This window comes from Canis aureus, chromosome 30, assembly GCF_053574225.1.
Source record: "Canis aureus isolate CA01 chromosome 30, VMU_Caureus_v.1.0, whole genome shotgun sequence".
NCBI lineage: Eukaryota > Metazoa > Chordata > Mammalia > Carnivora > Canidae > Canis > Canis aureus.
Genome location: NC_135640.1, coordinates 4,989,681 through 5,009,760, shown reverse-complemented (window position 1 = coordinate 5,009,760; position 20,080 = coordinate 4,989,681). Strand labels below are relative to the sequence as shown.

The window sequence follows — 20,080 nt, the reverse complement described above, 5'->3', positions numbered from 1 at the left end:
ACTTGAAAAAAAAAAGTATCCTGATATAAGATTCAGGGGAAAAAGTACCAAAGACTATAGTGGCAGACTAACTTTTCAAAACTGGTCTTCTGTAACTCAGACTCATTTAAGCTGTTTATTATAGGGTCTCATGAAGCTTATTTGTCCTTTTCTATCTGTATTGATAGCAAACTATATGTTGTGTTTACTAGAAATAACACTAATTGAACAAGTCATGATAGGACTGCTATGCCAAAATTGTCTACTCACATTCAGCATTGAAAAAATCCTTTTCTGTTGACAGTCTACTGATAATGTTGCTCAGTGAGCTGTTTTAGTTTTAATTAGTAGGAATGAAGAGTTAATGACATTTTTAATCAAATGATTTGAACATAAGATTTAAGTAGCTATGTTTTCATAATAAAAAATAATAAGTTGTCCAAAACAAAATTGATTTGCAAGATCTTTTTAAGCCATAGCAAATTTTTCAGATGCTTTGAAGGTAAAAATAACCATCATGACCATTTATTCTAAAAACAACTGTTACATATCCATCATGAGAATGCACTAGTCTAGGTTAAAAGGTATGCGAGAAAGAAGGAAGAAGTAAAGTAAATAAATAACTATATTGGAAGCAAGGGAATAAAGCAAACCATAATACTAGCAGTAAACCTAGGTAAATAACAATGTGGTTTCTGAAAGACTGTTAGCATAAAAGAGGTGGAATTCGGGCACCTAGGTGGCTCAGTCTGTTAAGCATCTAACTTCGGCTGAGGTCTTGATCCCAGGGCCTGGGATGGAGCCCTGAGTGGTGGGCTCCCTGCTCAGGGGGGGACCCTGCCTCTCCCTCTCTCTCTATCTGCCACTCTCCCTGCTTGTGTTCTCTCTCTCTCTCTCTCTCTGTAAAATAAATAAATAACCTACAAAAAAAAGCAGTGGAATAAATAGCAAAGAAATAGATCATTTTTAATATGATTTTTAAATCAAAATATAAAGTCATAAATAGCCTGACTAAATATTGAGGTATAAATTAGTGTAGGTTTCTGGAAGCAATTTGAATGTGTTTTAAATTGCTTCTTTTAAGTTTGCTCTCATACACTTTTTTTTTTTTTAGGGACAGGATATCTATACATTTTTTTAAAGAATTTTTTATTGTAGTTAAATTTGCAAACATACAGCATAACACCCAGTGCTCATCCCACCAAGTGCCCCCCTCACTGCCCATCACCCAGTTACCCCAACCCCCGAACCACTTTCCCTTAAACTACCCCTTGTTCATTTCCCAGAGTTAGGTGTCTCTCATGTCCTGTCACCCTCACTGATATTTTCACTCATTTTCTCTCCTTCCCCTTTATTCCCTTTCACTATTTTTTATATTCCCCAAATGAATGAGACCATATAATGTTTGTCCTTTTCCGATTGACATATTTCACTCAGCATAATACCCTCCAGGTCCATCCACGTTGAAGCAAATGGTGGGTATTTGTCGTTTCTAATGGCTGAGTAAGATTCCATTGTATACATAAACCACATCTTCATTATCCATTCATCTTTCGATGGAAACCGAGGCTCCTTCCACAGTTTGGCTACTGTGGACATTGGTGCTAAAACATCGGGGTGCAGGTGTCCTGGCATTTTACTGCATCTGTATATTTGGGGTAAATCCCCACCACTGCAATTGCTGGGTCATAGGGCAGTTCTAGTGTTAACTCTTTGAGGAACCTCTGCACAGTTTTCCAGAGTGGCTGCACCAGTTCACATTCCCACCAACAGTGCAAGAGGGTTCCCCTTTCTCCACTTCCTCTGCAACATTTGCTGTTTCTTGTCTTGTTAATTTTCCCCATTCTCACTGGTGTGAGGTGGGATCTCATTGTGGTTTTGATTTGTATTTCCCTGATGGCAAGTGATGCAGAGCATTTTCTCACGTGCGTGTTGGCCATGTCTATGTCTTCCTCTGTGAGATTTCTCTTCATGTCTTTTGCCCATTTCATGATTGGATTGTTTGTTTCTTTGGTGTTGAGTTTAATAAGTTCTTTATAGATCTTGGAAACTAGCCCTTTATCTGATAGGTCATTTGCAAATATCTTCTCCCATTCTGTAGGTTGTCTTTGAGTTTTGTTGACTGTATCCTTTGCTGTGCAGAAGCTTTTTATCTTGATGAAGTCCCAATAATTCATTTTTGCTTTTGTTTCTCTTGCCTTTGTAGATGTGTCTTGCAAGAGGTTGCTGTGGCCAAGTTCAAAAATGGTGTTGCCTGAGTTCTCCTCTAGGATTTTGATGGAATCTTGTCTCACATTTAGATCTTTTATGCATTTTGAGTTTATCTTTGTGTATGGTGTAAGAGAATGGTCTAGTTTCATTCTTCTGCATGAGGATGTCCAATTCTCCCACCACCATTAATTGAAGAGACTCTCTTTTTTCCAGTGGATAGTATTTCCTGCTTTGTTGAATATTAGTTAACCATAAAGGTCCACTTCTGGATTCTGTTCCATTGATCTATGTGTCTGTTTTTGTGCCAGTACCATACTGTCTTGATGATCACAGCTTTGTAGTACAACTTGAAATCTGGGATTGTGATGCCCCTGGCACTGGTTTTCTTTTTCAATATTCCCCTGGCCTTCAGGGTCTTTTCTGATTGCACACAAATTTTAAGATGATTTGTTCCAACTCTGAAGAAAGTCCATGGTATTTTGACAGTGATTGCATTAAATGTGTAAATTGCTCTGGGTAGCATTGACATTTTCACACTATTAATTCTTCCAATCCATGAGCATGGAATATTTTTCCATCTCTTTGTGTCTTCCTCAATTTCTTTCAGAAGTGTTCTGTAGTTTTTAGGGTATAGATCCTTTCCCTCTTTGGTTAGGTTTATTCCTAGGTATCATATGCTTTTGGGTGCAATTGTAAATGGGGTTGCCTCCTTAATTTCTCTTTCTTCAGTCTCATTGTGAGTGTATAGAAATGCCACTGATTTCTGGGCACTGATTTTGTACCCTGCCGCACTGCCGAATTACTGTATGAGTTCTAGCAATCTTGGGGTGGAGTCTTTTGTGTCTTCTATGTACAGTATCACGTCATCGGCGAAGAGGGAGAGTTTGACTTCTTCTTTGCCAATTTGAATGCCTTTGATTTCTTTTTGCTGCCCGATTGCTGAGGCTAGGACTTCCAGTACTATGTTGAATAGCAGTGGTGAGAGTGGACATCCCTGTCGTGTTCCTGAACTTAGGGGAAGGCTCCCAGTGTTTCCCCATGAAGAATGATATTTGCTATGGGATTTTTGTAGATGGCTTTTAAGATGCTGAAGAATATTCCCTCTATCCCTACACTCTGAAGAGTTTTGATCAGGAATGGATGCTGTATTTTGTCAAATGCTTTCTCTCTATCTATTGAAAGGATATCATTCTCGTTTTTTATCTTGTTGATATGTCTATCACGTTGATTGCTTTACGAGTGTTGAACCAGCCTTGCATCCCGGGGATAAATCCCACTTGGTCATGGTGAATAATCTTCTTAATGTATTGTTGGATCCTACTGGCTAGTATCTTGTTGAAAATTTTTGCATCTGTGTTCATCGGGGATATTGGTCTATAATTCTCCTTTTTGGTGGGGTCTTTGTCTGGTTTTGGAATTAAAGTGATGCTGGCCTCATAAAACAAGTTTGGAAGTATTCCGTCCCTTTCTATCTTTTGGAAAGCTTTAGTAAATAGGTATTGTTTCTTCTCTAAACGTTTGATAGAATTCCCCTGGGAAGCCATCTGGCCCTGGACTTTTGTATCTTGGGAGGTTTTTGATGACTGTTTCAAATACCCCCCTGGTTATCGGCCTGTTAAGGTTTTTTATTTCTTCCTGTTCCAGTTTTGATAGTTTGTGGTTTTCCAGAAATGTGTCCATTTCTTCTAGATTGCCTAATTTATTGGCATATAGCTGCTCATAATATGTTTTTAAAATCATTTGTATTTCCTTGGTATTGGTGGTGATCTCTCCTTTTTCGTTCATGATTTTATTAATTTGAGTCTTTTCTTTTTAATAAGGCTGGCTAATGGTTTATCTATCTTATTACTTCTTTCAAAGAACCAACTCCTGGTTTTGTTGATCTGTTCTACAGTTCTTCTGGTCTCTATTTCATTGAGTTCTGCTCAAATCCTTATTAACTCTCCTCTTCTGCTTAGTGTAGGTTTTTTTTTTGTTTTTTTTTGTTTTTTTTTTTTTTTTTAGTGTAGGTTTTATTTGCTGTTCTTTCTCCGGTTTCTTTACTGTGAGGTTAGCTTGTGTATTTGAGTTTTTTCCAATTTTTTGACAGATGCTTGTATTGGCATGTATTTCCATCTTAGGACCACCTTTGTTGTATTCCAAAGATTTTGAATGGTTGTATCTTCATATCCATTAGTTTCCATGAATCTCTTTTATTCTTCTCTAATTTCCTGATTGGCCCATTCATCTTTTAGTAGGATACTCTTTAACCTCCATGTGTCTGAGTTTCTTCCAAATTTCTTCTTGTGGTTGCGTTCTAGTTCCAAAGCATTGTGGTCTGAAAATATGAAGGGAACAATCCCAATCATTTGGTATCAATTGAGACCTGATTTGTGACCCAGTATGTAGTCTATTCTGGAGAAAGTTCCATGTGCACTGAGAAGAATGTGTATTCAGTTGTGTTCTGATGGAAATTTCTGTAGATATCTGTGAAATCCATCCGGTCCAGTGTATCATTTAAAGCTCTTGTTTCTTTGGAGATGTTGTGCTTAGAAAATCTGTCATTTGCAGAAAGTGCTGTGTTGCAGTCTCCCAGTATTAGGTCATTATTATTTAAGTATGTCTTTACTTTGAATATTAATTGATTGATATACCTGACAGCTCCCACATTAGGGGAATAAATATTCATGATTATTAGGTCTTCTTGTTGGATAGATCCTTTAAGTATGATACAGTGTCCCTCTTCATCTCTTACTACAGTCTTTGGGATAAACTTTAATTTATCTGATATAAGGATGGCTACCCCTGCTTTCTTTTGTGGACCATTTGAATGTTAGATCGTTCTCCAATCTTTTATTTCAGACTGTAGGTGTCCTTATGTATACAATGAGTCTATGTAAACAGTAAATAGATGGGTCTTGCTTTTTTATCCAGTCTGAAACCCTACGCCTTTTGATCAGGTCATTAAGCCCATTCAAGTTCAGAGTAACTATTGAAAGATATGAATTTACGGTCATCATAATACCTATTCAGTCCCTGTGCTTGTGGATTATTTATTTAGGCTTCCTCTTTCTTTGAGAGTCCTCCTTCATATTTCTTGCAGAGCTGGTTTGGTGGTCACATATTCTTTCAGTTTCTGCCTATCTTGGAAGTTCTTTATCTCTCTTTCTATTCTGAATGACAGCCTTGCTGGATAAAATATTCTTGGTTGCATATTCTTCTTATTTAGGACCCTGAATATATCTTGCCAGCCCTTTCTGGCCTGCCAGGTCTCTGTGGAGAGGTCTGTTGTTATTCTGATACTTCTCCCCATAAATGTTAAGGATCTCGTGTCTCTTGCTACTTTAGGGATCTTCTCTTTATCTTTGGAATTTGCAAGTTTCACTATTAAATTCGAGGTGTTTGACGGTTTTTATTGATTTTAGGGGGGGAACTCTCTATCTCCTGGATCTGAATGCCTGTTTCCCTTCCCAAGTTAGGGAAGTTCTCAGCTATGATTTGTTCAAATACAGTTTCTGGACCTCTGTCCCTTTCAGCGCCCTCGGGAACCCCAACTGAACGTATATTTTTCCTTCTGAGGTTGTCATTTATTTCCCTTAACCTATCCTCATGATCTTTTCATTGTTTGTCTCTTTTTTCCTCAGCTTCCTTCCTTGCCATCAACTTGTCTTCTATGTTGCTCACTCATTCTTCTACCTCTTTAATTCTCATCGTTTGGATTGCATCTCATTTAATTGATTTTTAATTTTGGCCTGATTAGATCTAAATTATGCAGTCATGAAGTCTCTTGAATCCTTTATGCTTTTTTCTAGAGCCTCCAGTAGCTTCATAATTGTGCTTCTGAATTGGCGTTCTGACATTGAATTGTAATCCAAAGTTTGTAACTCTGTGGGAGAGAGGACTGTTTCTGATTCTTTCTTTTGTGGTGAGTTTTTCCTTCTAGTTATTTTGCTCAGTGCAGGGTGGCCAAAAACAAGTTGTACTGGAAAGAGGAGAAAAAGAGAGAAAAAAGAAATAAAGGGGTGGGGGCCGAACAAACAGAAAAAAAAAAAAAAGACATGGGGGAGTATCCTCTGATTCTATATACTGTAAATCCCTTGACTTCCCCTGGAACTTTCCAGTGCTGCTTGGTCAATAACTTGCTTTTCCCCTGTCCTTCTAGGTGGTCTTCTGGGGGAGGGGCCTTCTGTGATGATTCTCAGGTGTGTGCCCCTGGAGGAGCTGCCCAGCCCCCTGCCAGGTGCACAGCTCAGTGGGAGCTGTTTATCCTGTGAGGCCCCTCTTCCCTGGGGCCTCACTCTGTCCCAGGCACAGGGTGACACCAGGAGGAACCACACCACGGGTGGAGGCCAGGTCTCTAGCCCTGGGGGCAGCTCTCGCAGTAACTATCGCTGTGTACTGCTTGGGATTGCCGGGTGGTAGGACAGTCCTCACCATCCTGGGCCCTCCCTGCCTCCGCCTTTCCTGGGGGAGTGAAGGATCACCTGCTGTGTCTCCTAGTGCCCTGGGATCTGGGGCCTGTTCTGCTGCAATAGCGCTCCGGGCGCAGCTCCCCAAGGCAGCAGGGCACCGCCCCCTCGGCCCGGAGCCCGCACCTGCCCCACCGGCTTCTCCCGAGGCCCCGCCGGCCGCGTGCTCCAGCCCTTCACTGAGATTTCCCGCAGCGTGGGGCGTGCTTTCTCCCCGGGGCACTTCCTCTATTAGTGACTCCGGGAAACTGGAGGCTTCACTGACCCTCCTGCCATTCGGCTCAATTTCCCTGCTAAGCGCCTTTCAGTCCAGGAAGAAACCGGTGTGGATTTTTTTAAAGTTCCTGCTTCTCTGGGGCTGGGCTCTCCGGTCCCGGAGCCTCTCGCCACCCCGCCTTAGCCCGGCTCCTCGTGGGGGCCTTCCCCCACTTGATTCTTTTTTTAAAAAAATATTTTATTTATTTATTAATGAAAGACAGAGGAGAGAGAAAGAGAGAGAGAGAGAGAGAGGGAGAAGCAGGCTCCATGCAGTGGCCTGACGTGGGACTCCATCCGGGACCCCAGGATCATGCCCTGGGCCGAAGGCGGGGGCTAAACCGCTGAGCCACCCAGGGATCCCCCCTTGATTCTTTTTTATTTTATTTTTTTTCCACCTTGTTAGAAGTGAAAACCCTTCTCTCTGTAGCGTTCCAGCTGTTCTCTCTTTAAATCTCAGGTCGAATTCATAGGTTTTCAGTATGATTTGAAAGTAATCTAGGTAAGTTGGTGGAGCCAGGTGAGTTGAGGCACCTACTCCTCTGCCATCTTACCACCATTTATATGTTTTGTGGATTGTTTCTCATACTGTGGCTTGTAATTTTACTCTGTAAGTATAAAGCCATTATCACAACTGGAGAAAATTAGCAATATATTTATATTCTTATCTAATATGCACAACAAATTTAAATCTCTCCAATTGTCAGATAAGTGCTATTTGCACCTTTATTTATTTATTTATTTTTTATTGGTGTTCAATTTACTAACATACAGAATAACACCCAGTGCCCGTCACCCATTCACTCCCACCCCCCGCCCTCCTCCCCTTCTACCACCCCTAGTTCGTTTCCCAGAGTTAGCAGTCTTTACGTTCTGTCTCCCTTTCTGATATTTCCCACACATTTCTTCTCCCTTCCCTTATTTTCCCTTTCACTATTATTTATATTCCCCAAATGAATGAGAACATATAATGTTTGTCCTTCTCCGACTGACTTACTTCACTCAGCATAATACCCTCCAGTTCCATCCACGTTGAAGCAAATGGTGGGTATTTGTCATTTCTAATAGCTGAGTAATATTCCATTGTATACATAAACCACATCTTCTTTATCCATTCATCTTTCGTTGGACACCGAGGCTCCTTCCACAGTTTGGCTATTGTGGCCATTGCTGCTAGAAACATCGGGGTGCAGGTGTCCCGGCGTTTCATTGCATTTGTATCTTTGGGGTAAATCCCCAACAGTGCAATTGCTGGGTCGTAGGGCAGGTCTATTTTTAAAAATTTTTTTTGTAGTTCACTATCCAATGAGTTCAGGCATAGCATTTAACTGTTATTAGTTTTTTTTTTTCAAATAAACTTTTCATCTCTTGAAATACCTTCTATTTTTCACTCAAAGGAATTCTTGTATAGTGATCACTAACTGTGGATTAATTCAAGTTAATTGGATTAACTCAAATCTGGAATATTTTGAGTTGAGAAGGCAATTATGGTTATTCCTTCTAATTTTGATATTTTAATTTGTTAAATATTGTTATGTCTTTTAACACATGCACTGGTTTCTATGGACACCAGAAATAGTTATTCAACACATAAAATTAACTCAGTCTACCAGATGGTTACAGAAGTACAAAGTCAATTTTTTTTTTAGTACAAAGTCAATTTAAGGTAAGACTGTAAAGTACAAGGACTTTCAAAATTGATATTAGCACAGTGCTTTAGAACTTAAAATGTTCTTTGATATGTTATCTCATTTGAATCCTCAGGGGATTTTAAAAATCTCTATTTTTTTAAAGGTTTTATTTATTTATTCATGAGAGAGAGAGAGAGAGAGGCAGAGACACAGGTAGAGAGAGAAGCAGGCTCCATGCAGGGAGCCTGATGTGGGACTCCATCCTAGGTCTCCCAGGATTATACCCCGGAGCCAAAAGTTGAGCTAAATTGCTGAGACATCCGGGCTGCCCTAAAAATCCCTATCTTAAACAAAAGAAGAAACTGAGCTTCAAGAGAGTTTTTTTTTTAAGATTTTATTTATTTATTCATGAGAGACACAGAGAGAAAGAGAGAGAGGTAGAGACACAGGGAGAAACAGGCTCCATGGAGGGAGCCCAACGTGGGACTCAATCCTGGGTCTCCAGGATCAGGCCCTGGGCTGAAGGCGGCGCTAAACCGCTGAGCCACCAGGGCTGCCTAGCTTCAAGAGAGTTAAAAGAATTACCAATATCTTACAGTTGGTAGGTGCATTGCGCTTGGCTTATAACATTATAAATACCTGCGGAATATTTAATTAAAGTGGGAAAATATAATACATTTTCTGACTGCAAAACCTTACTTTGGTAAGGGATTTGGTTTTATTTTTGGAAAATAACTTCTCACTACTTTTCCTTCATTTTATAATTAATTAAATTATTTATATTTCCACTGCTTTTATTTTCAAGATCTAGATTTACTGTTGGTATACCAATAAGACTTGGCTTTTCCTTATTGTTGCATTCATTGTAGCTACCAACATGGTCTGAATGGCAAATACCTTAACTATTGAACCTTGCTTTCAGGCATAGCTGATTTTTGTTAGCCTAATTTTCATTCCTAAAATCTAAATCCATCATGTCCCTGTTTACCTCTGGTCAACAAACTAATATAAAAAATAAGACATCTTATATTTCTGAACTCACACATTGCATTATTGCAATAAAAATGGATGTACCTTCACTACATTATTCCTGATAGAGCTGCTCTGGGGAGCTGTTAGACTGGGATGGTTCTTTTTCACTGCCCGCTTTCTTGGCACCTGGAAGTGATAAATACACAAAATGTGTATTTCCTTCTCCCTCTTCACAAGTCACGGTTTTCTGTTTCTTCTCCTGATGAACAGTGGTCTTGCCTATTATCTCACAGGAGGAAAAGATAAATGGGCAAATGAAGAACGAAAGGGCTAAAACCAAAGCACAAAGTGAGGAGAATCAAAACCCATGGAAGGCAGTTAATTTCAGCAGTGTTTTTAGTGGGGAGCAAGCTTACATATGCGCTATGGTAAACAGCAAGATTTATTTCCGGTATATGAATCTACTGTATAAGTGAGTTGTATCCGTCCAAGTGGAAATAGTCATTTTTAGTGATATAAGAAATCATTTAATCATGAAATTTAAAAAAGTATATAAATAAGTGATCCAAAGTCTTCTAAAATTATGATTTGGAACTGTTATAGCCATCCAAATAAAGCATATTCTATTTACAAATTTCACCATATAGCTGAAGAAAGCATTTATGTATTTTTCAATTAGAAGCAAATGAAGATTATCTAACTACAGATATGTGTATATACAATTTAAGACACAGAAAATGATTATACAAAATTATTTACTAAAGCACTAGAGGAGATTATTTACACATTGCATGAGTACCTCTGATGCAAAATTTAAAAAATCCTTTAAAATTAATGCACTGTAGAATTACCATCTGTAAAATTAACTGACATTAATGTGTATTCAAGTCATTGAGGGCTTATTTTCTCTGCACTGTTCCTGGTCTTATTTACTTTTGTATCTCCAGTATCCAGCACTATGATCCGCTTAGGTAGACATCAATAAATATCTGTTGCAAAATAAATGAATAAATGCAACAATTCAGTTGAAGTATTTGCAAATCCTGATTGGTATGTGTACAAATAGAAGGGAAAATCTGAATAAATTTGCACCATAAAGGCTCATATTCATTTTTTCTTTATTTTTTCAAAGAGCAAGTAGTTTTACAAAATATACTATTTGATATTTCCAAATGTAATATAGCATTTGGGGTTTCCAAATAGTCTAGAATACAAAGATTAATGATCAATGTTTCATAACAAGAGGCCCACAGAATAGGAGACATTTAAGTAAACTAATAATTAGAATATTATGAGTGTCTGATAGACCAAATGGGGGTGCTATGGGAACATATAAAAAAGATACATAGCTGAGACTGTGCTGAGAAATGGCAGACAGGAAAAATAATGTTCCAAGAAGTTTTGTCTATATACATATCCTAAGTTGATCTACTGTCTAAAGTAAAGTACCTGGTTTATCTAAAGTCCCTATTCAACTTAACAGTTACCACTCACTTGCAGAGAGTACCTTATAAGGGACTCATAGACATAAACGCCAAGGGTCAACTTCATGTTGAAAATCTATCAATAACCAACTTTATCCACTTAGGTACTCTCATTCCAGTAATGCCAAAGAAATATGAATATATGAATGTGATTATATTGCTGTGAAATGGACTCATATAAGCTCATGCCTTAAAATGTGAAATGAATATATCTTCTTTTTGAAAAAGCAAAGAGTAAATAATATTTTTCAAGTTAAAGTATTCATGACCTTGTAGAACTTGCATTACATATAAGTTAAGCCAGTATTATTACTTAATACCTTGCTTTGAGGCAGAGCTCCAAAAAAACCATAATTCTTAAGATAAATTATAATCTCCTCACATAAAAGAATATAAGTTATATCCAATCAATATACTTAAACAATAGGTGCTTTGTCATTTTCAATTTTGTTTTAGGCTGTTTTGCTGTCACCAACAAATTATGGTGTTCTCATATGTCATATTTTTTCCTTAATTTTAACGATTCCTCTGAACATCCAGCAGTAAATATCTATTAGTGAATTTTCTTCAAATAAGAAAGATAAGCTTACTTTGTCAGTGATAAGGAAAAGTTCAGGTGTGTATATATGTAGAATTATATTAAAAGCCAAGTATTGAACTATGGAGGATATCATGTGATATAGTAAATTAAAAACTAAGGAAAGGAATAATCAAAGATGGAAAAGGGGAAGCAAGAGAGAGTAGTAGTATTTCAACTTGTAAGAGTTCCAAGTTATAATAGGTGTCAACAGGATTTGAAATAAAAAAAGGATCATTTTAAGTTGTCAAGAAAAGAGAAAAAAGCATAATACTTGAGAGTGATGTCATTACGTATTTGGAGGATGAGTAGGGATAGTAGATTTTAAGGGCTTAAAATAATTTTTTAAAAAGATTTACTTATTTATTTATTCGTGATAGACAGAGAGAGAGTGAGAGAGAGAGAGAGGCAGAGACAAAGACAGAGGGAGAAGCAGGCTTCATGCCAGGAATCTGACGCCCGACTCAATCCCGGGACTCCAGGATCGCGCCCTGGGCCAAAGGCAGGCACTAAGCCACTGAGCCACCCAGGGTTCCCCTAAAAGAATTTTTATATAGAGGTATAAAAGGAAGTGTAGAGAATTTCCAGGAAGAATCATGAAGGCTGCTTAGAGAAAGCTGAATAGGACATTCTTTTCTCATTTTCTTCTTTCTCTTACTGCAGGCCTGGATGACAGTGCAATAGCTGGAGCTGTGGTTGCTATCTTAGACCAAAGAGTAACGTTGAAGATAAAACCAAGAACTAAGGAAGGTAGAACAGAAAGATAAAGCTTGGATTTTTGGAGGCGCTGTGGTTCTACTCTATGGGCCCTAGATTTCAAGCTCAGCTTCTTTTATGTAAAAGAAAATTTAATTGTCATGTTTAAGGAAATATTTTTTTATTTATCTTTTACACCTGAACTTAACCATCTCACAGAGACTGATGCTCTATCTCTAGGGCTCTTAAATTTCTAGAGCATCAATAGTGAACTTCTAAAAGGAAAGACATAGGGAAACTACACTTTGATGATTTGATGATTTTTTTCTTTCACTGTTAGTGAAAGAAAAAATATATATATATGTGGTCTTGAAGAAAGATTGTATGTGAAGACAGACTGGTGATATTCTGAAGCACATGAGCTAGGTTACATGTGGCAACAAACACCACAATTTCAGTGACTTAAAATCAACATGGATGATTGGGTGCTCTTTTCCAGGTAGTCTCTCCATATCATACGATGTCTGCTTTGCACAGAAGGGAAAGAATGGGCTAGACAGTTGGGCACCAGTGTTTATTGCTGATGACACATAATCTCCCCTCACATTTCATTTGTCAGACCATGACTGACCTTAAGGGGTAGGAAAATATAGTCTTCATCATACCCAGAAGTAGAAGAGAAGTAGAGATTGGGATTAGCTATATCTACTACCCTATGAAAATGTAAAAGAATCTATGTGAAAACATTTAATGCACAATAAAAATGCTTTTACCTTTCAGTTACAAAATTTGCCTATAATTACAGCAGTGTCTCCTTATCTGCAGTTTTGCTTTCCACAGTTTCAGTTACCACAATTGACCACAGTCTTGAAGCAGATCATCCTTCTGATGTATCCCCAGAAGATCAGTAGTGGTCTAATGCTACATCATACCCATGCTAATCACCTCACTTCACCTCATCATGTAGGCATGTTACTATCTCACATCAGCATAAGAAAGGTGAGTATAGTACAATAAGATATTTTGAGAGACAGAAACCACATTCATGTAACTTTTATTACAGTATGTTGCTATAAGTTTTTCCATTTTATTTTTGTTGGCCTCTTACTGTACCTAATTTATAAAGTACACTTTATCATAGATGTGTATGTATGGGAAGAATTATAGCATATATAGGGTTTGGTACGATTTGTGTTTTCAGGCATCCACTGGGGGTCTTGCAATGTGTCCCCTACAGATATGGGGGGTTACTGTAATTAAATTTTTTAAGAAAGGTTTTCTGCCATAAAGAAAAAGATAAAAGATTTCCAGATAAGAATTTCTACAGGACTAATCTCTCTTGGCAGGTATAAGGCAATTTGAGGAATAACAAGTCTCTTTGCCTGAGAAGAAGATGAGCATTAAATTCTAAGGATTCACAGGGACCTATGTGTTTTGTTCTTTCATTCATTTAGCAGACATGGATTTGGCATCTTTAAGTACAGTTCACATAAGACTTATGGAAACTAGAGCATAGGGAAAAGGACACAGGGTATGAGAAGGGAAATGGACATAATCCTAATTATTTCTAGAATTCTCTCATAATTTCATTCAGAATATAGCAACTATATTACAGCCTTCAAATACATTTAAGCTATCCGATGCTTCTTGGAAACTAATTACATCATCATGACTAAAATATTGCAGTTCCCATTTGGGGAATTTTTAAAGTAATATTTAAATAAACAAATTAGAGTTCTCTGTGGATGGGATCCTGAGAAGACTTCCCTGACCAGATGATGCTAGTTAACTACATAAACATTTCAAACATTTCCTAGCAATAACACAACAATGTGGCTATTTTTCACAAAACACAAGATTCACTGGCATTTTAATCCAAGAGTCATCAATTTCATTCCTTTTGTTTCCTGAAAATGGTAGTTATTGAATTGCTCTAAGTAGCAGAATCTCTTATGACAGAATCAGAGCATCTTTTAAAAGAATAAATTGAGGGATCCCTGGGTGGTGCAGCGGTTTGGCGCCTGCCTTTGGCCCAGGGCACGATCCTGGAGACCCGGGATCGAATCCCACATCAGGCTCCCGGTGCATGAAGCCTGCTTCTCCCTCTGCCTATGTCTCTGCCTCTCTCTCTCTCTGTGACTATCATAAATAAATAAAATAAATAAAAGTTAAAAAAAATAAAGCTACTGGAGGCTCTAGAAAAAAGCATAAAGGATTCAAGAGACTTCATGACTGCATAATTTAGATCTAATCAGGCCAAAATTAAAAATCAATTAAATGATTTGCAATCCAAACGGGAGGTCCTAACGATGAGAATTAACAAGGTAGAAGAATGAGTGAGCAACATAGAAGACAAGTTGATGGCAAGGAAGGAATTTGAGGAAAAAAGAGACAATTAAAAGATCATGAGGATAGGTTAAGGGAAATAAATGACAGCCTCAGGAGGAAAAATCTACCTTCAATTGGGGTTCCCGAGGGCGCCAAAAGGGACAGAGGTCCAGAAACTGTATTTGAACAAATCATAGCTGAGAACTTCCCTAATCTGGGAGAGGAAACAGGCATTCAGATCCAGGAGATAGAGAGGTTGCCCCCTAAAATCAATAAAAACCGTTCAACACCTGAATTTAATAGTGAAACTTGCAAATTCCAAAGATAAAGAGAAAATCCTAAAAGCAGCAAGAGACACGAGATCCCTAACATTTATGGGGAGAAGTATCAGAATAACAACAGACCTCTCCACAGAGACCTGGCAGGCCAGAAAGGACTGGCAGGATATATTCAGGGTCCTAAATAAGAAGAACATGCAACCAAGAATATTTTATCCAGCAAGGCTGTCATTCAGAATAGAAAGAGAGATAAAGAGCTTCCAAGATAGGCAGAAACTGAAAGAATATGTGACCACCAAACCAGCTCTGCAAGAAATATGAAGGAGAACTCTCAAAGAAAGAGGAAGCCTAAATAAATAATCCACAAGAACAGGGACTGAATAGGTAATATGATGACACTAAATTCATATCTTTCAATAGTAACTCTGAACGTGAATGGACTTAATGACCTGATCAAAAGGCGCAGGGTTTCAGACTGGATAAAAAAGCAAGACACATCTATTTGCTGTCTACAAGAGACTCATTTTAGATGTAAGGACATCTACAGCCTGAAAATAAATGGTTGGAGAACCATTTACCATTCAAATGGTCCTCAAAAGAAAGCAGGGGTAGCCATCCTTACATCAGATAAATTAAAGTTTATCCCAAAGACTGTAGTAAGAGATGAAGAGGGACATTATATCATACTTAAAGGATCTATCCAACAAGAAGACCTAACAATCATGAATATATATGCCCCGAGTGTGGGAGCTGCCAAGTATATCAATCAATTAATTACCAAAGTTAAGACTTACTTAGATAATAACACACTTCTACTTGGTGGTTTGAACACAGCGCTTTATATAATCGACAGATCTTCTAAGCACATTTCCAAAGAAACAAGAGCTTTAAATGATACACTGGGCCAGATGGATTTCGCAGATATCTACAGAACTTTACATCCAAACGCAACTGAATACACATTCTTCTCAAGTACACATGGGACTTTCTCTGGAATACACTACCTACTGGGTCAGAAATCAGGTCTCAACTGTTACCAAAAGATTGGGATTGTCCCCTGCATATTTTCAGACCATAATGCTTTGAAACTAGAACTAAATCACAAGAAGTTTTGGATTGACTCTCTTTGAGTGACAGTAAGACAGGGCATCTGCCAACTCAAGTTTTAAAGGATTTCAAACACATGTAGGTTAAGGACCATCCTGCTAAAAGATGAAAGGGTCAACCAGGAAATTAGAGAAGAATTAAAAAGATTCATGGAAACTAATGAGAATGAAGATACAACTGTTCAAAATCTTTGGGATACAGCAAAAGAAGTCCTGAGGGGGAAATACATCCCAAAACAAGCATCCATCCACAAATTGGAAAGAACTCAAATACAAAAGCTAACCTTCCACCTAAGGGTGCTGGAGAAACAGCAAATAGATCCTACACCTAGCAGAGGAAGAGAATTAATAAAGATTCAGCAGAACTCAATGAAATAGAGACCAGAAGAACTGTAGAACAGATCAACAAAACCAGGAGTTGGTTCTTTGAAAGAAGTAATAAGCCAGGCTTATTAAAAAAATGAGAGAAAAGACTCAAATTAATAAAATCATGAATGAAAAAGGAGAGATCACCAACAATACCAAGGAAATAAAATGATCTTAAAAACATATTATGAGCAGCTATATGCCAATAAATTAGGCAATCTAGAAGAAATGGACACATTTCTGGAAAACCACAAACTATCAAAACTGGAACAGGAAGAAATAAAAAACCTTAACAGGCCGATAACCAGGGGGGTATTTGAAACAGTCATCAAAAACCTCCCAAGATACAAAAGTCCAGGGCCAGATGGCTTCCCAGGGGAATTCTATCAAACGTTTAGAGAAGAAACAATACCTATTTACTAAAGCTTTCCAAAAGATAGAAAGGGACGGAATACTTCCAAACTTGTTTTATGAGGCCAGCATCACTTTAATTCCAAAACCAGACAAAGACCCCACCAAAAAGGAGAATTATAGACCAATATCCCCGATGAACACAGATGCAAAAATTTTCAACAAGATACTAGCCAGTAGGATCCAACAATACATTAAGAAGATTATTCACCATGACCAAGTGGGATTTATCCCCGGGATGCAAGGCTGGTTCAACACTCGTAAAGCAATCAACGTGATAGACATATCAACAAGATAAAAAACGAGAATGATATCCTTTCAATAGATAGAGAGAAAGCATTTGACAAAATACAGCATCCATTCCTGATCAAAACTCTTCAGAGTGTAGGGATAGAGGGAATATTCTTCAGCATCTTAAAAGCCATCTACAAAAATCCCATAGCAAATATCATTCTTCATGGGGAAACACTGGGAGCCTTCCCCTAAGTTCAGGAACACGACAGGGATGTCCACTCTCACCACTGCTATTCAACATAGTACTGGAAGTCCTAGCCTCAGCAATCGGGCAACAAAAAGAAATCAAAGGCATTCAAATTGGCAAAGAAGAAGTCAAACTCTCCCTCTTCGCCGATGACGTGATACTGTACATAGAAGACACAAAAGACTCCACCCCAAGATTGCTAGAACTCATACAGTAATTCGGCAGTGCGGCAGGGTACAAAATCAGTGCCCAGAAATCAGTGGCATTTCTATACACTCACAATGAGACTGAAGAAAGAGAAATTAAGGAGGCAACCCCATTTACAATTGCACCCAAAAGCATATGATACCTAGGAATAAACCTAACCAAAGAGGGAAAGGATCTATACCCTAAAAACTACAGAACACTTCTGAAAGAAATTGAGGAAGACACAAAGAGATGGAAAAATATTCCATGCTCATGGATTGGAAGAATTAATAGTGTGAAAATGTCAATGCTACCCAGAGCAATTTACACATTTAATGCAATCACTGTCAAAATACCATGGACTTTCTTCAGAGTTGGAACAAATCATCTTAAAATTTGTGTGCAATCAGAAAAGACCCTGAAGGCCAGGGGAATATTGAAAAAGAAAACCAGTGCCAGGGGCATCACAATCCCAGATTTCAAGTTGTACTACAAAGCTGTGATCATCAAGACAGTATGGTACTGGCACAAAAACAGACACATAGATCAATGGAACAGAATCCAGAAGTGGACCTTTATGGTTAACTAATATTCAACAAAGCAGGAAATACTATCCACTGGAAAAAAGAGAGTCTCTTCAATTAATGGTGGTGGGAGAATTGGACATCCTCATGCAGAAGAATGAAACTAGACCATTCTCTTACACCATACACAAAGATAAACTCAAAATGCATAAAAGATCTAAATGTGAGACAAGATTCCATCAAAATCCTAGAGGAGAACTCAGGCAACACCATTTTTGAACTTGGCCACAGCAACCTCTTGCAAGACACATCTACAAAGGCAAGAGAAACAAAAGCAAAAATGAATTATTGGGACTTCATCAAGATAAAAAGCTTCTGCACAGCAAAGGATACAGTCAACAAAACTCAAAGACAACCTACAGAATGGGAGAAGATATTTGCAAATGACCTATCAGATAAAGGGCTAGTTTCCAAGATCTATAAAGAACTTATTAAACTCAACACCAAAGAAACAAACAATCCAATCATGAAATGGGCAAAAGACATGAAGAGAAATCTCACAGAGGAAGACATAGACATGGCCAACACGCACATGAGAAAATGCTCTGCATCACTTGCCATCAGGGAAATACAAATCAAAACCACAATGAGATCCCACCTCACACCAGTGAGAATGGGGAAAATTAACAAGACAAGAAACAGCAAATGTTGCAGAGGAAGTGGAGAAAGGGGAACCCTCTTGCACTGTTGGTGGGAATGTGAACTGGTGCAGCCACTCTGGAGAACTGTGCAGAGGTTCTTCAAAGAGTTAAACTAGAACTGCCCTATGACCCAGCAATTGCAGTGCTGGGGATTTACCCCAAATATACAGATGCAGTGATTCGGCTGGACATCTGTCCCCCAGTGTATATAGCAGTAATGTCCACAATAGCAAAACTGTGGAAGGAGCCTCAGTGTCCATAGAAAGATGAATGGATAAAGTAGATGTGGTATATATACAATGGAATATTACTCAGCCATTAGAAACGACAAAGAACCACCATTTTCTTCAACATGGATGGAACTAGGGGGTACCATGCTGAGTGAAGTAAGTCAGAGAAGGACAAACATATGGTCTCATTCATTTGGGGAATATAAAAAATAGTGAAAGGGAATAAAGGGGAAGGAGAGAAAATGAGTGAAAATATCAGTGAGGGTGACAAAACATGAGAGACACCTAACTCTGGGAAATGAACAAGGGGTGGTGGAAGGGGAGGTGAGCAGAGGGTGGGGTGACTGGGTGAAGGGCACTGATGAGGGCACTTGACGGGATGAACACTGGGTGTTATGCTGTATGTTGGCTAATCGAACTCCAATAAAAAAAATACACACAAAAAAACATATAAATGGTAAAATATTTGTATCCAGAATATAGAAATAGCATAGTAACCATAACAAAAAATGAATGGAAGTTGAGATAATATGAGGAGTGTAACAAAGAAGCTAACTTTTGAGATCTTTCATTTGCCAAACAATGCTATGCCATGTTGTAGCAGAAACTGTTGGTGCTCCACCTGGATCCCCTCAGATCTCTAATGTTTTTTCCGTGAAATAACACCCTCGATCCTCTACCTGCAGCATCCCTTGAGCGGAGGACTCCCCTTGAGCTCCTGGCATTGCTCTGTCCCCTGTGTAGAGAGCTAGAAGTACCTGCGAGTTTATGGCCCCATTCCCCATACCCCAAAGTGAAAGCCAGTGACTGGTGCCCGGACATGCAACCTGTGCCTTGATCAGGACAACTCTGAGGTGATATGTACACCCCAGCTTGTGAAATCAGGCTGAGGCTACCCTCAGTGAGTAGACTTTGCATTTTGGCTTCTTTCCCCAAGTCTCTTGTTGGTTTCTCCCAGGATATAACCTCCTCAGTAATCTCTTGCACAAAAATCTTCATCTCAGGGTCTGTTTCTGAGAAATCCAGTAAAAGACAAAGACTGATCAGAGAATAGAAGAAAAATATGTGATATTTCTAACCAAATGATGCAGCAAAACTTCTGAAAATAGTAAGTTATAAAACATAAGAGTTAGAGTGAATTACACAGCACAAAAATAAATAATTTAAAGTTGATTTATGCATGAAGTCATGGAACATAAACAACTGAAATAAGTTT

The 20,080-nt window shown here is 38.4% G+C and overlaps 2 protein-coding genes across 2 annotated transcripts in view; both read left to right on the top strand.

Annotated features, from left to right (window-relative positions):
* LOC144301544 (uncharacterized) overlaps positions 1-14,085 on the top strand; it is a 115,650-nt gene extending 101,565 nt beyond the window's left edge. Inside the window, exons 5-7 of the mRNA XM_077878676.1 lie at positions 12,221-12,307; positions 13,079-13,252; positions 13,600-14,085. Coding sequence (XP_077734802.1) covers positions 12,221-12,307; positions 13,079-13,164 — 173 coding nt within the window. The 3' untranslated portion in view covers positions 13,165-13,252; positions 13,600-14,085. The remainder of the gene's footprint in view (positions 1-12,220; positions 12,308-13,078; positions 13,253-13,599) is intronic.
* The window catches only part of HTR1F (5-hydroxytryptamine receptor 1F), a 159,802-nt gene that overhangs the window by 100,530 nt on the left and 39,192 nt on the right, over positions 1-20,080 (top strand). The window lies entirely within an intron of this gene.